The sequence below is a fragment of the Pristiophorus japonicus genome, unplaced genomic scaffold (genome assembly GCF_044704955.1).
Source record: "Pristiophorus japonicus isolate sPriJap1 unplaced genomic scaffold, sPriJap1.hap1 HAP1_SCAFFOLD_607, whole genome shotgun sequence".
Lineage (NCBI taxonomy): Eukaryota > Metazoa > Chordata > Chondrichthyes > Pristiophoridae > Pristiophorus > Pristiophorus japonicus.
The window spans coordinates 1-14,661 of NW_027254517.1; the positions used below are offsets into that span (position 1 = coordinate 1).

The following is a 14,661-nucleotide window of genomic DNA, read 5'->3' on the forward strand; positions in this document are numbered from 1 at the left end:
GTGGGGAGAGAGGGAGAGAGAGAGAGAGACTGGGGTGGGGAGAGAGAGTGAGACTGGGGTGAGGGAGAGAGAGACTGGGGTGGGGAGAGAGAGAGAGACTGGGGTGGGGAGAGAGAGTGAGACTGGGGGGAGGGAGAGAGAGAGACTGGGGTGGGGAGAGAGAGAGAGACTGTGGCGGGGGGGCAGGGGAGAGAAAGAGAGAAAGAGAGACTGGGGGGAGAGAGAGAGAGAGACTGGGGGGGGGGGAGAGAGAGAGACTGCGGGGGGAGAGAGAGAGAGAGAGACTAGGGGGGGAGAGAGAGAGAGAGAGAGAGACTGCAGGGGGGGGAGAGAGAGAGACTGCGGGTGTGGAGAGAGAGAGACTGCGGGGGGGGAGAGAGAGAGAGACTAGGGGGGGAGAGAGAGAGAGAGAGATAGACTGGGGACGTAAGAGAGAGAGAGAGAGAGAGAGACTGGGGGGGTGGAAGAGAGAGAGAGAGAAAGAGAGAGATATTGGGTGGGAGAAAGAGAGAGAGAGAGAGACTGGGGTGGGGAGAGTGAGAGAGAGAGAGACTGTGTTGGGGGAGGGAGAGAGAGACTGGGGGCGGGGAGAGAGAGTCTGGGGGTGGGGAGAGAGAGAGAGAGAGAGAGACTGGAGGAGAGAGATAGAGGGAGAGAGATTGAGAGAGAGACTGGGTGAGAGAGATAGAGGGAGAGAAACTGAGATTGAGAGAGTCTGGGAGTGAGGGAGAGACTGGGGCAGAGGGAGAGAGAGAAGCGGGGGCAGGGGGTGGAGGGGGAGAGAGGCTGGAGAGAGAGAGAGAGAGAGGGAGGGACACGGGGGGGTGGGGAGAGAGAGAGAGAGACTGGGGTGGTGGGGAGAGAGAGAGAGAGAGAGAGAGAGAGAGAGAGACTGGGGTGGGGGGAGAGAGAGAGAGCGAGAGAGAGACTGGGGGGGGAGAGAGAGCGAGAGAGAGACTGGGGGGGGAGAGAGAGAGAGAGTGAGACTGGGGGGGAGAGAGAGAGAGAGAGAGAGAGAGAGACTGGGGGCAGGAGAGGAGGGAGGGAGAGAGAGACTGGGGGCGGGAGAGAGAGAGAGAGAGAGAGAGACTGGGACAGGGAGAGAGATAGAGAGACTGGGGTGGAGGGAGAGAGAGAGAGAGAGAGAGACTGGGGTGGAGAGAGAGAGAGACTGGGGGGGAGAGAGAGAGAGAGACTGGGGAGGGGGGGAGAGAGAGAGAGAGAGAGAGAGAGAGACTGGGGAGGGGGGAGAGAGAGAGAGAGAGACTGGAGGGGGGAGAGAGAGAGACTGGGGGGGAGAGAGAGAGAGAGAGAGAGAGAGAGAGAGACTGGGGGCGAGAGGGGGAGAGAGAGAGAGAGACTGGGGGGGGGGGGGGGAGGGAGACTGGGGGTGGGGGGGAGGGAGGGAGAGAGAGAGAGAGAGAGAGACTGGGGGCGGGAGAGAGAGAGAGACTGGGAGAGAGAGAGAGAGACTGGGGTGGGGGGAGAGAGAGAGAGACTGGGGCGGGGGAGGAGGGGAGAGAGAGAGAGAGAAGAGAGACTGGGATGGGAGAGAGAGAGAGAGACTGGGGAGAGAGAAACTGAGAGATTGAGAGAGACTGGGAGTGAGGGAGAGACTGGGGCAGAGGGGGGAGAGAGAGACTGTTGAGAGGAGGCCATTCGGCCCATCGTGTCCGTGCCGGCCGACCAAGAGCTACCCAGCCTAATCCCACTTTCCAGCTCTCGGTCCGTAGCCCTGTAGGTTACAGCACTTCAGGAGCACATCCAGGTACTGTTTAAATGTGGTGAGGGTTTCTGCCTCTACCACCCTTTCAGGCCGTGAGTTCCAGACCCCCACCACCCTCTGGGTGATGACATTTTCCCTCAAATCCCCTCTAAACCTCCCCCCAATTACTTTAAATCTCTGCCCCCTGGTTGTTGACCCCTCTGCCCAGGGAAACAGCTCCTTCCTATCCACTCTATCCAGGCCCCTCATCATTTTATACACCTCAATCAGGTCTCCCCTCAGCCTCCTCTGTTCCAAAGAAAACAGACCCAGCATCTCCAATCTGTGCTCCATTTTCTCCATTCCAAGCAGCATCCTCGTAAATCGCCTCTGCACTCTCTCTCGTCCTTCCTATAATACGGCGACCAGAACTGCACGCAGTACTCCAGCTGTGGCCTAACCAGAGTCTTATACAATTTAAGCATAACCTCCCTGCTCTTATATTCTATGCCTCGGCCAATAAAGGCAAGCATTCCGTATGCCTTCTTCACCACCTTATCCACCTGGCCTGCTCCTTTCAGGGATCTGTGGACATTATTCCCTGGGATTGTGGTGTTGGTTGCTCTGTGACCTCTGACCCAGGTGCGTTTCCTGTTGCAGGATTGGTGTGACGGTCGCCGGTGGGTTTGGAAAACCGGCAGTCCGCTCGTGTGTCCGTGAATCGCTCCGACATTCCTGGGAAAGATGTCTTTTACTCTCTCGCCGTGATGCTCTCATTTGCTGCTGGGATTTGCCCAATCGCACCGCAGTAGGCCATGGAAAGGACCCCGGTAACCATGGTGACAACAACAGAATTGGACCCCTCGCTGCCAGTTTCTCCGAATTCACCGGGAAAATCTGCCACAGCTCCGCCCCCTCCTCCCCAGCCCGGTAACCAAGGGCAACCGGTCCCTCCCCCGCAGCCCAGTAACCAAGGGCAACCGGTCCCTCCCCCGCAGCCCAGTAACCAAGGGCAACCGGTCCCTCCCCCGCAGCCCAGTAACCAAGGGCAACCGGTCCCTCCCCCGCAGCCCAGTAACCAAGGGCAACCGGTCCCTCCCCCGCAGCCCAGTAACCAAGGGCAACCGGTCCCCTCCCCCGCAGCCCAGTAACCAAGGGCAATCGCCCTCACCCCCACCCAGGCATCTCGGGCCTCCCCCACCCCCTCCCCCTGCCCCTCCCCCTCCCGGGGGTCTCGGGCCTGCCCGTCCCCCTCCCCCTCCCCCTCCCGGTGGTCTCGGGCCTGCCCCTCCCCCTCCCGGGGGTCCCGGGCCTCCCCCTCCCCCTGCCACTGCCCCTCCCGGGGGTCTCGGGCCTGCCCCTCCCCCTCCCCCTGCCCCTCCCCCTCCCGGGGGTCTCGGGCCTGCCCCTCCCCCTCCCCCTCCCGGTGGTCTCGGGCCTGCCCCTCCCCCTCCCCCTCCTGGGGGTTCCGGGCCTCCCCCTCCCCCTCCCCCTCCCCCTCCTGGGGGTTCCGGGCCTCCCCCTCCCCCTCCCCCTCCCCCTCCCGGGGGTCTCGGCCCCCCCTCTCAGTCAGGGGGCATTCGAAGGTTGGGAGCAAGTCGCCGTTCCAGGCTGCGGAACTTTAACTGGGACGCTCTCCCTCAGCACTGCGTGGTTGGGAAGCAGAATATCTGGACGGACGATAAATGTCCCGAGAACTTGGATCTTGACACCAGGAGGATGGAGGAGCTGTTTGGCCGCAAAGACGATCAAAATCGGCTGAGTGTGCGAAGGAGCTTTCGAACAAAGTCCCCTCAGAGAACTGGTGAGGGGGAGGTGAGGACATAGAAATAGGAGCAGGAGTCGGCCATTCGGCCCCTTGAGCCTGCTCCGCCATTTACTCGGAGAGTTGTGGACCTGTGGAATTCCCTGCCGCAGAGAGTTGTTGATGCCAGTTCATTGGATATATTCAAGAGGGAGTTAGATATGGCCCTTACGGCTAAAGAGATCAAGGGGTATGGAGAGAAAGCAGGAAAGGGGTACTGAGGTGAATGATCAGCCATGATCTTATTGAATGGCGGTGCAGGCTCGAAGGGCCGAATGGCCTACTCCTGCACATATTTTCTATGTTTCTAATACGATCACGGCTGATCTTTGACCTCAACTCCCCTTTCCCGCCCAATCCCTCGATTCCCCGAGAGTCCTAAAATCTACCGATCTCAACCTTGAATATATTCAGAGACTCTGCCTCCACAGCCCTCTGGGGCAGAGAGTTCTAAAGATTCACCGCCCCCCCCGCCCCCGAGTGGGAGCGGGGGGATATGTACATCAATCATTGAAGGTGGCAGGGAAGGTTGAGAAAACTATTAAAAAGGTTACGGGATCCTGGGCTTCATTAATAAGAGTGCTGAATACAGGAGCAAGGACGTTCTGCTAATCCCTGTATAAAACATGGGTTTGGCCCCAACTGGAGTATTGTGTCCAATTCTGGGCCCTGCACTGTAGGAAGGATGACGTGTCTTTGGCAAGGCTGCGGAGGAGATTTCCGAGAATGGTTCCAGGGATGAGGGACTTCAGTGACGGGGATAGACTGGAGAAGCTGGGGTTGTTCTCCTTGGAGCAGAGAAGGTTGAGAGGAGATTTGATCGAGGTGTTCAATATCACGTCAGTGGTAGGAAAGATAATGAAATCTTTACTCGGATGTAATAGAAAACATGACCATAATTCAGTAAGATTTAGGGTTGTTGTGAAAAAGGACAAAGATGGACCAGGAATAAAAGTTCTCAATTGGGGAAAAGCCAATTTTGCTGAGCTGAGATGGGATATGGCCAAAGTGGACTGGGAATAGCGACTTGATGGTCAATCGGTGTCGGGGCAGTGGGAGGCATTCAAGGAGGAGATCCTGAGGGTACAGAGCAAGTATGTTCCCTAACAAATCTCGAGCCCCCTGGATAACCAGGGACATACAGGGTAAGATAAACAATAAAAGGGAGGTTTATGACAGATTCCGAGAACTCAATACTGCAGAGACTCTAGAGCAGTATAAGAAGTGCTGTGTGCAATGAAAAAAGATATCAGGAAAGCAAAGAGAGAGCATGAAAAAATGTTGGCAAGTAAAATCAGGAAAACCCAAAGATGTTTTATAAATACATTAAGAACAAGAGGATAACTAGAGAAAGTGGGGCCTATAGAGGCCACAAAGGAAATCTGTGTGTGTGGAGGCAGAAGATGTGGGTATGATTCTTAATGAATACTTTGCATCTGTTTTCACAAAGGAGAGGGGCGATACAAACTTTGCAATGAGGGAGGAGGAGTGTGAAATATTAGATGAAACAAACATAGTGAGAGAGGAAGTATTAAAGGGCTTAGCAGCTTTGAAAGTGGATAAATCCCCAGGCCCGGATAGGATGTATCCCACACTGTTAAGAGAAGCAAGAGAGGAAATAGCAGAAGCTCTGACCTTCATTTCCTAGTCCCTTCCAGCTACAGGTGTGGTGCCAGAGGACTGGAGGACTGCTAATGTGGACCTTTGTTTACAAAGGGAGAAAGGGATAGACCGAGTAATTACAGGCCAGTCAGCCTAACCTCGGTTGTGGGAAAATTATAGGAAATAATTCGGAGGGACAGGATAAATCTTCATTTGGAAAGACACAGATTAATCAAGGACAGTCAGCATGGATTTGTTAAGGAAAAGTCGTGTCTGACTAACTTGATTGAATTTTTCGAGGAGGTAACCAGGAGGGTCGATGAGGGCAGTGTGTACGATGTCGTGTATATGGATTTTAGCAAAGCTTTTGATAAGGTCCCACATGGCAGACTGGTCATAAAGGTTAAAGCCCATGGGATCCAGGGCAAAGTGACAAGTTGGAAGCAAAGGGTAATGGTTGATGGGTGTTTTTGTGACTGGAAGGATGTTTCTAGTGGGGTTCCACAGGGTTCATATATCATATATGGTATATATCAAGGACTTGAACTTGAATGTTTGGGGTATGATTAAGAAGTTTGCAGATGACACTAACATTGGCCGTGTGGTTGATAATGAAGAAGAAAGCTGTAGACTGCAGGAAGATATCGATGAACTGGTCAGGTGGACAGAACAGTGGCAAATGGAATTCAATCCAGAGAAGTGAGGGGTAATGTATCTGGAGAGGTCTAACAATGCAAGGGAATACACATTAAATGGTAGGACACTGAGAAGTGTAGAGGAACAGAGGGACCTGGGAGTGCAGGTCCACAGATCCCTGAAGGTAGCAGGTCAGGTAGATAAGGTGGTTCAGAAGGCATACGGAATACTTGCCTTTATTAGTCGAGGCAGGGAATACAAGAGCAGGAGGTTATGCTTGAACTGTATAAAACACTGGTTAGGCCACAGCTGGAGTACTGCATGCAGTTCTGGTCACCACATTACAGGAAGGATGTGATTGCACTGGAGAGGGTACAGAGGAGATTTACAAGAATGTTGCCTGGACTGGAGAATTTTAGCGATGAGGAAAGATTGGAGATGCTGGGTCTGTTTTCTTTGGAACAGAGGAGGCTGAGGGGAGACCTGATTGAGGTGTATAAAATGATGAGGGGCCTGGATAGAGTGGATAGGAAGGAGCTGTTTCCCTGGGCAGAGGGGTCAACAACCAGGGGGCATAGATTTAAAGTCATTGGGGGGAGGTTTAGAGGGGTTTTAAGGGGAAATGTCTTCACCCAGAGGGTGGTGGGGTCTGGAACTCACTGCCTGAAAGGGTGGTAGAGGCAGAAACCCTCACCACATTTAAACAATACCTGGATGTGCTCCTGAAGTGCCGTAACCTACAGGGCTACAGACAGAGAGCAGGAAAGTGGGACTCGCTGCCACAGGGAGGGGTTGAGGTGAATAGTATCGATGTATTTAAGGGGAAGCTGGATAAACACATGAGGGAGAGAGGAATAGAGGGATATGGTGATGGGGTGAGATGGAGAGGGTGGGAGGGGGCTGGTGTGGAGCATAAACCCCGGCACGGAGCGGTGGGGCCCAGTGGCCTGTTTCTGTGCCGGACACTCGATGTCACGCAATGTAACAAAGGGTTTATTTAGAGTAGATCAGAAGAACCTGTTCCCATGGGCAGGAGGGTCGGTAACCAGAGGGACACAGATTGACGATAATCGGCGATGGAACCAGAGGGAGAGATGGGGAGAATGTGTTTACGCAGCGAGTTGTTGTGATCGGGAACGCGCTGCCTGAAAGGGCGGTGGGAGCAGATTCAATAGTAACTTTCAAACCGGGAATTGGATAAATGCTTGTCGGGGAAAAATGTGCCGGCTGTGGGGAAAGAGCGGGGAGTGAGACTGATTGGATCGCTCTGTCACAGAGCCGGCACAGGCTCGATGGGCCCAATGGCCTCCTCCTGTGTGATTCTGATTCGACGGGTCTTTGCCGGGTGGGAAGAGCTGAACGCCACTCCAAGAATTCAGCACGGCTTTGTCCAGAGTCAGGGTCAGGATCCAGGGAGATCTGCCCAGTATCAGGATCCAGGGAGATCTGCCCAGTGTCAGGATCCAGGGAGATCTGCCCAGGGTCAGGATCCAGGGGGATTTGTCCATGGTCAGGATCTCGGGCGATCTGCCCAGGGTCAGGATCCAGGGCGATCTGCCCAGGGTCAGGATCCAGGGGAATCTGCCCAGGGTCAGGATCCAGGGGGATCTGCCCAGGGTCAGGATCCAGGAGAATCTGCCCAGGGTCAGGATCCAGGGCGATCTGCCCAGGGTCAGGATCCAGGGGAATCTGCCCAGGGTCAGGATCCAGGAAGAGCTGGTCAGGGTCAGGATCCTGGGAGATCTGCCCAGGGTCAGAGTCCGGATCGGGAGAGATCAGATTGAAAATAGCGGTAGGTCCAGAACCAATGATGTTTGATCCCCTCCTTCCCAATGGGAGCCTGGGATTGGAGTGAGATCTGCTATGGAGTGATGAGCTCTTCCTGGGCCGAGGTTCCGAGGTTGATGAGACGGTTACTGACCCACTGTCTGTTACTGGATTGTGTGCAGAGCGTTGAGCTTCAATCCTGGCCTGGGATGTTGGCGGTGGAGAGGGGGGTGGGGAGCAGGGGAATGCGGGGGTGGGGGGGGGGGGGGAAGTGGGGAAGTGGGTGCTGAGAGTGATGGAGGGTGGGGGGGGGGTGCTGAGAGTGATGGAGGGGAGGGGGTGCTGAGAGTGATGGAGGGGAGGGGGTGCTGAGTGATGGAGGGGAGGGGGTGCTGAGTGATGGAGGGGAGGGGGTGCTGAGAGTGATGGAGGGTGGGGGGTGCTGAGTGATGGAGGGGAGGGGGTGCTGAGTGATGGAGGGGAGGGGGTGCTGAGTGATGGAGAGGAGGGGGTGCTGAGTGATGGAGGGGAGGGGGTGCTGAGTGATGGAGGGGAGGGGGTGCTGAGTGATGGAGGGGAGGGGGTGCTGAGTGATGGAGGGGAGGGGGTGCTGAGTGATGGAGGGCGGGGGGTGCTGAGTGATGGAGGGCGGGGGGTGCTGAGTGATGGAGGGCGGGGGGTGCTGAGTGATGGAGGGCGGGGGGTGCTGAGTGATGGAGGGTGGAGGATGCTGAGTGATGGAGGGGAGGGGGTGCTGAGTGATGGAGGGGAGGGGGTGCTGAGTGATGGAGGGGAGGGGGTGCTGAGTGATGGAGGGTGGGGGGTGCTGAGTGATGGAGGGGAGGGGGTGCTGAGTGATGGAGGGGAGGGGGTGCTGAGTGATGGAGAGGAGGGGGTGCTGAGTGATGGAGGGGAGGGGGTGCTGAGTGATGGAGGGGAGGGGGTGCTGAGTGATGGAGGGGGGGGGTGCTGAGTGATGGAGGGCGGGGGGTGCTGAGTGATGGAGGGGAGGGGGTGCTGAGTGATGTAGGGCGGGGGGTGCTGAGTGATGGAGGGCGGGGGGTGCTGAGTGATGGAGGGCGGGGGGTGCTGAGTGATGGAGGGGAGGGGGTGCTGAGTGATGGAGGGGAGGGGGTGCTGAGTGATGGAGGGGAGGGGGTGCTGAGTGATGGAGGGGAGGGGGTGCTGAGTGATGGAGGGGAGGGGGTGCTGAGTGATGGAGGGGAGGGGGTGCTGAGTGATGGAGGGGAGGGGGTGCTGAGTGATGGAGGGGAGGGGGTGCTGAGTGATGGAGGGGAGGGGGTGCTGAGTGATGGAGGGAGGGGGTGCTGAGTGATGGAGGGGAGGGGGTGCTGAGTGATGGAGGGGAGGGGGTGCTGAGTGATGGAGGGGAGGGGGTGCTGAGTGATGGAGGGGAGGGGGTGCTGAGAGTGATGGAGGGTGGGGGGTGCTGAGTGATGGAGGGGAGGGGGTGCTGAGTGATGGAGGGGAGGGGGTGCTGAGAGTGATGGAGGGGAGGGGGTGCTGAGTGATGGAGGGGAGGGTGCGGGTACTGAGAATGATACATGAGGCGGTGTCTCTGGGCTGATTCGGACACCAACCTCTGACCCACTCGGTGGGGGTTGGGGGGGGAGATGGGGGTCGGGGGAAGGGGACGATTTGTGGGAAAGGTTCTCATGGCCTGCTTCTGTTCCCAGGTTTCTATTCTGGATGCCAAGAAGAGCATGAACCTCGGAATATTCCTCAAACAGTTCAAAAGGTAACACCGGCCAGTCTGCCTGTTGGTCCAACCGTCGAGGTTCAGTATCTGGATATTTCATATTTAGCTCCTTACTGTCTCTGGGTCGTGTTAAACTGCAATAAATAATTCAGCCTTTGGTTCTCTCGCTGTGACCAGTGAATGGAAGGTTAGCCGTGTTGGTTCACAGCAATAGTCTAAATCGGCTTCAGTGTCTGGTGAGAATGGGGACAGTGCCCCCCCACCCACCCCCCCATAGCCTGCAGCTCCCGCGCCGGGTGCAAATGTCGGGATGATTACCATGTCCCAGGGAGCCACGATGTAGAAACTGCCTCCAGCGGCTTGAACTTACACTGAGGGTTTCTGAGGGTCTGCTGGATTCACCCCCGGGGTACGGGGGGTGAGTGTGTCCTGGGGGGGGGGGTACGGGGGTTGAGTGTGTCCTGGGGGGGGGGGTTGAGTGTGTCCGGGGGGGGCTGAGTGTGCCCCGGGGGGGGGGCTGAGAGTGCCCCGGGGGGGTGAGTGTGTCCGGGGGGGGCTGAGTGTGCCCCGGGGGGGGGGTACGGGGGGGGGGGGGCTTAGTGTGTCCTGAGGGGGTTGTACGGGGGGGGGGGGGGGGCTGAGTGTGTACGGGGGGTGGGGGGGTCTGAGTGTGCCCCGGGGGGGGTACGGGGGGTGAGTGTGTCAGGGGGGGATGGGGGGTACGGGGGGGGCTGAGTGTGCCCCGGGGGGGGGGGGTGGTACGGGGGATGAATGTGTCCTGGGGGGGGGGGGGGGAGTACGGGGGGTGAGTGTGTCCTGGGGGGGGGGGGGGTACGGGGGATGAATGTGTCCTGGGGGGGGGGGGGGGAGTACGGGGGGTGAGTGTGTCCTGGGGGGGGGTACGGGGGGTGAGTGTGTCCTGGGGGGGGGGGGTACGGGGGGTGAGTGTGTCCTGGGGGGGGGTACGGGGGGTGAGTGTGTCCTGGGGGGGGGGGTACGGGGGGTGAGTGTGTCCTGGGGGAGGGGGAGTACGGGGGGTGAGTGTGTCCTGGGGGGGGGGGGTACGGGGGGTGAGTGTGTCTGGGGGGGGGGGGGCGGTACGGGGGAGAGGGGTCTGAGTGTGCCCCGGGGGGGTACGGGGGTCTGAGTGTGTCCCGGGGTGGGGGGGTGTACGGGGGGTGAGTGTGTCCGGGGGTGGGGGTACGGGGCTGAGAGTGTGTCCCGGGGTTGGGGGTGGTACGGGGGGCTGAGTGTGTCCGGGGGGGGCTGAGTGTGCCCCGGGGGGGGGGGCTGAGAGTGCCCCGGGGGGTACGGGGGGGGGCTTAGTGTGTCCGGGAGGGAGGGGGGGATGGGGGGTACGGGGGGGGCTGAGTGTGCCCCGGGGGGTACAGGTGGGGCTGAGTGTGCCTCGGGGCGGGGGCTGAGTGTGTCTGGGGGGGGGGGGCGGTACGGGGGGGAGCTGAGTGTGTTCGGGGGGGGGGGGGGCTGCGAGTGCCCCGGGGGGGGGGGGGGCTGAGTGTGGGGGGTGTACGGGAGGTGAGTGTGTCCCGGGGGGGTAAACGTGGGCTGAGTGTGCCCCGGGGGGGGGGGGGGCTGAGAGTGCCCCGGGGGGGGGTACAGGGGGTGGTGGCTGAGTGTGCCCCGGATCGCAGGTTACAGGAGGTGGGCCCACACAGCGCCTCACACAGCCGAATAGCAAGTGTGTGGCCCCCGTCAGGGCAAGGAGAGGCCGGCACTGTGGGATCCTCCGGGAGTGCGTCACTGGAAAACCGAGTTTGAGGGTTGATGACCAGCGAGGGGAACAGCACCTCGAGGTCGGGGAGCTTGACCCTGGCACTGTGAGGGTACAGCACAGTGAGGGTTCGATAGTCAGGGTGCAGGCGGCAGTGCGATGCGAGGCAGGGTAAGGGATGTCACGGAGAGGGTGCAGGCCATTCTGTGGGGGAAGGGGAAGGGCCAGAAGTTGAGGTCCATGTCGGAGTCCGAGGGTAAGGGCCCTCCAGGCAGAGTTTAAGGAGCTCGGGATGAAGTTAAAAAGCCGGTACCTGAAAGGTAGTAATCCCAGGATTGCTCCCAGGGCCATGTGCCAGTGAGAGTAGGAATAGGAGGATAGAGCAGGTTAATACGTGACTGGACACGATGAAGGAGGGAGGGCTTCAGGTTCCTGGGATATTGGGGCCGGTTCAGGGGGAGCTGGGACCAGTATCCTCACTGTGCTGTGTGGGGAGAGTTTAAACCAGAAGCTGGTGAATGCACCAAGTGTGGTTCGCCAGGTCGGTGAGCTGCGGGATCAACCCACCAGGAATAGGATGTTGTGGCGATAACCGAGAGCTGGCCCACAAAAAGCAGGACTGGATGCTTAATATTCCCGCGTACAAGGTGTTCAGGGAAGGAATACGGGAGAAAGTCCCAGTTTTGATTAAGGAAAATATGTCGGGGGGGGTGGGGGGTGTTGGGGGCACAGGTTGGGGTTAAGAAACAATAAAGGAGTTATTGGGCAACTTGATATATTTTATAGACCAACAAAAAGTGGGAGAGAGACAGAGGGACAGATTCACAAGGAAATTACTGAGAGAAAGACTTGCATTTATATAGCGCCTTTCACGACCATTGGACATCTCAAAGTCAATGAAGTACTTTTGGAGTGTGGTCACTGTTGTAATGTGGGAAACGCGGCAGCCAATTTTGCACAGCAAGCTCCCATAAACAGCAATGTGATAATGACCCAGATCATCTGTTTTTGTTATGTTGATTGAGGGATAAATATTGGGCCAGGACATCAGCGATAACTCCCTTGCTCTTCTTCGACATAGTGCCTTGGGATCTTTTACATCCACCCGAGAGAGGCGACGGGGCCTCGGTTTAACGTCTCATCTGAAAGACGGCACCTCCGACATGAAAACATACGAAATAGGAGCAGGAGTCAGCCATTTGGCCCCTCGAGCCTGCTCCACCATTTAATAAGATCATGGCTGGTCTATTCTTGGACTCAGCTCCACTTCCCCGCCCGCTCCCCATAACCCTTCACTCCCTTATCGCTCAAAAATCTGTCTATCCCCACCTTAAATATATTCAATGACCCAGCCCCCACAGCTCTCTGGGGCAGAGAATTCCACAGATTTACACCCCTCTGAGAGAAGAAATGTCTCCTCATCTCAGTTTTAAATGGACGGCCCCTTATTCTGAGACAATGCCCCCTCGTTCTAGTCTCCCCCACCAGTGGAAGCATCCTCTCTGCATCCACCTTGTCAAGCCCTCTCAGGATCTTTAACGTTTCAATTAAGATCACCTCTCATTCTTCTGAACCTATCTTCATAAGTCAACCTCCTCATCTCCGGAATCAACCGAGTGAACCGTCTCTGAACAGCCTCCAATGCAAGTTTATCCTTCCTTAAATACGGAGACCGAAACTGTACGCAGTACTCCAGGTGTGGCCTCACCAATACCCTGTACAGTTGTAGCAGGACTTCTCTGCTTTTATACTCTATCTCCCCGGCAATAAAGGCCAACATTCCATTGGCCTTCCTGATCACTTGCTGTACCTGCATACTAACTTTTGAGGTCCCTCTGTACTGCAGCACTTTGCAATCTTTCTCCATTTAAATTATAATTTGCTTTTCTATTTTTCCTACCAAAGTGAATAACCTCACACCTTCCCACATTATACTCCATCTGCCCAATTTTTGCCCACTCACTTAGCCTGTCTATGTCCTTTTACAGATTTTGTGTGTCCTCCTGTTGGGCTGAAATAGCTCAGTTGGGAGAGTGTTAGACTTAAGTTCTAACTGTCACTGGTTCAATCCTGGTGTTTGTCTCTTTAGGGGAGCCAATTTAAAACCGAGTTGAGAAGGAATTTCTTCTCCCAGAGGGTTGTGAATCTGTGGAATTCTCTGCCCAAGGAAGCAGTTGAGGCTAGCTCATTGAATGTATTCAAATCACAGATAGATAGATTTTTAACCAATAAGGGAATTAAGGGTTACGGGGAGCGGGCGGGTAAGTGGAGCTGAGTCCACGGCCAGACCAGCCATGATCTTGTTGAATGGCGGAGCAGGCTCGAGGGGCTAGATGGCCTACTCCTGTTCCTAATTCTTATGTTATGTTCTTATGTTCCTCACACACTGCTTTTCCTCCCATCTTTGTATCATCAGCAAACTTGGCTACGTTACACTCAGTCCCTTCATCATAGTCATTAATATAGATTGTAAATAGTTGAGGACCCAGCACTGATCCCTGTGGCACCCCACTAGACACTGTTTGCCAACTGGAAAATGACCCATTTATCCCGACTCTCTGTTTTCTGTTAGTTAACCAATCCTCTATCCATGCTAATATATTACCCCCAAGCCCGTGAACTTTTACCTTGTGCAGTAACCTTTTATGTGGCACCTTATCGAATGCCTTCTGGAAATCCAAATACACCACATCCACCGGTTCCCTGAGATGAGGAGAAACTTCTTCACTCAGAGAGTTGTTAACCTGTGGAATTCCTTGCCGTAGAGAGTTGTTGAGGCCAGTTCATTGGATATATTCAAGAGGGAGTTAGATATGGCCCTTACGGCTAAAGGGATCAAGAGGTATGGCGAGAAAGCAAGAAAGAGGTACTGAGGGAATGATCAGCCATGATCTTATTGAATGGTGGTGCAGGCTCGAAGGACCAAATGGCCTACTCCTGCACCTATTTTCTCTGTTTCTATGTAAACCTTCCAATACTATGATCATTATTCCCCAGATGTTCCCCCACTGTGATATTCTCTACTTGACCTACTTCATTGGCCAAGACTCGATCCAGCAATGCTCCCTCCCTCTTGGGCAAACAACATACTCTTCAAGAAAATTCTCCCGAACACACTTCAGAAATCCCTCCCCTTCTCTGCCCATAACACAATCACTGCCCCAGTCAATATTAGGGTAGTTAAAGTCTCCCATTATAACTGCTCCATGCTTCTTACAGTTCTCAGTGGGCAGCACCCTGTTCATTACATCCTCAAAGAACTCCAGCAAATTTGTCAAACATGATTTCCCTTTCATAAAACCATGCTGACTCTGCTTGATTGAATCTTGCTTTTCCAAATGTCCCACTACTGCTTCCTTAATAATGGACTCCAACATTTTCCCAACCACAGATGTTAGGCTAACTGGTCTATCGTTTCCTGCTTTCTGTCTGCCTCCTTTTTTAAATGGGGACGTTACATTTGCACTTTTCCAATCCGCTGGGACTGCCCCAGAATCCAGGGAATCGTGGTAGATTACAACTAATGTATCCACTATCTCTGTTGTCACTGCTTTGTGTTCAAGTCCCTGGAGCAGGTCCTGAACCCACAACGTACTGACTCTGAGGCAAGGGTGCTGCCCACTGAGAACTGTAAGAAGCATGGAGCAGTTATAATGGGAGACTTTAACTACCCTAATATTGACTGGGGCAGTGAT

At 55.8% G+C, this 14,661-nt stretch overlaps 1 protein-coding gene across 1 annotated transcript in view; it reads left to right on the forward strand.

Annotated features, from left to right (window-relative positions):
- Positions 1 to 3,252: 3,252 nt before the first annotated feature.
- Positions 3,253 to 14,661, forward strand: part of LOC139255439 (FH2 domain-containing protein 1-like) — a 39,790-nt gene continuing 28,381 nt past the window's right edge. Inside the window, exons 1-2 of the mRNA XM_070873919.1 lie at positions 3,253 to 3,520; positions 9,212 to 9,273. Of these exons, the coding sequence (XP_070730020.1) occupies positions 3,425 to 3,520; positions 9,212 to 9,273 (158 nt within the window). The 5' untranslated portion in view covers positions 3,253 to 3,424. The remainder of the gene's footprint in view (positions 3,521 to 9,211; positions 9,274 to 14,661) is intronic.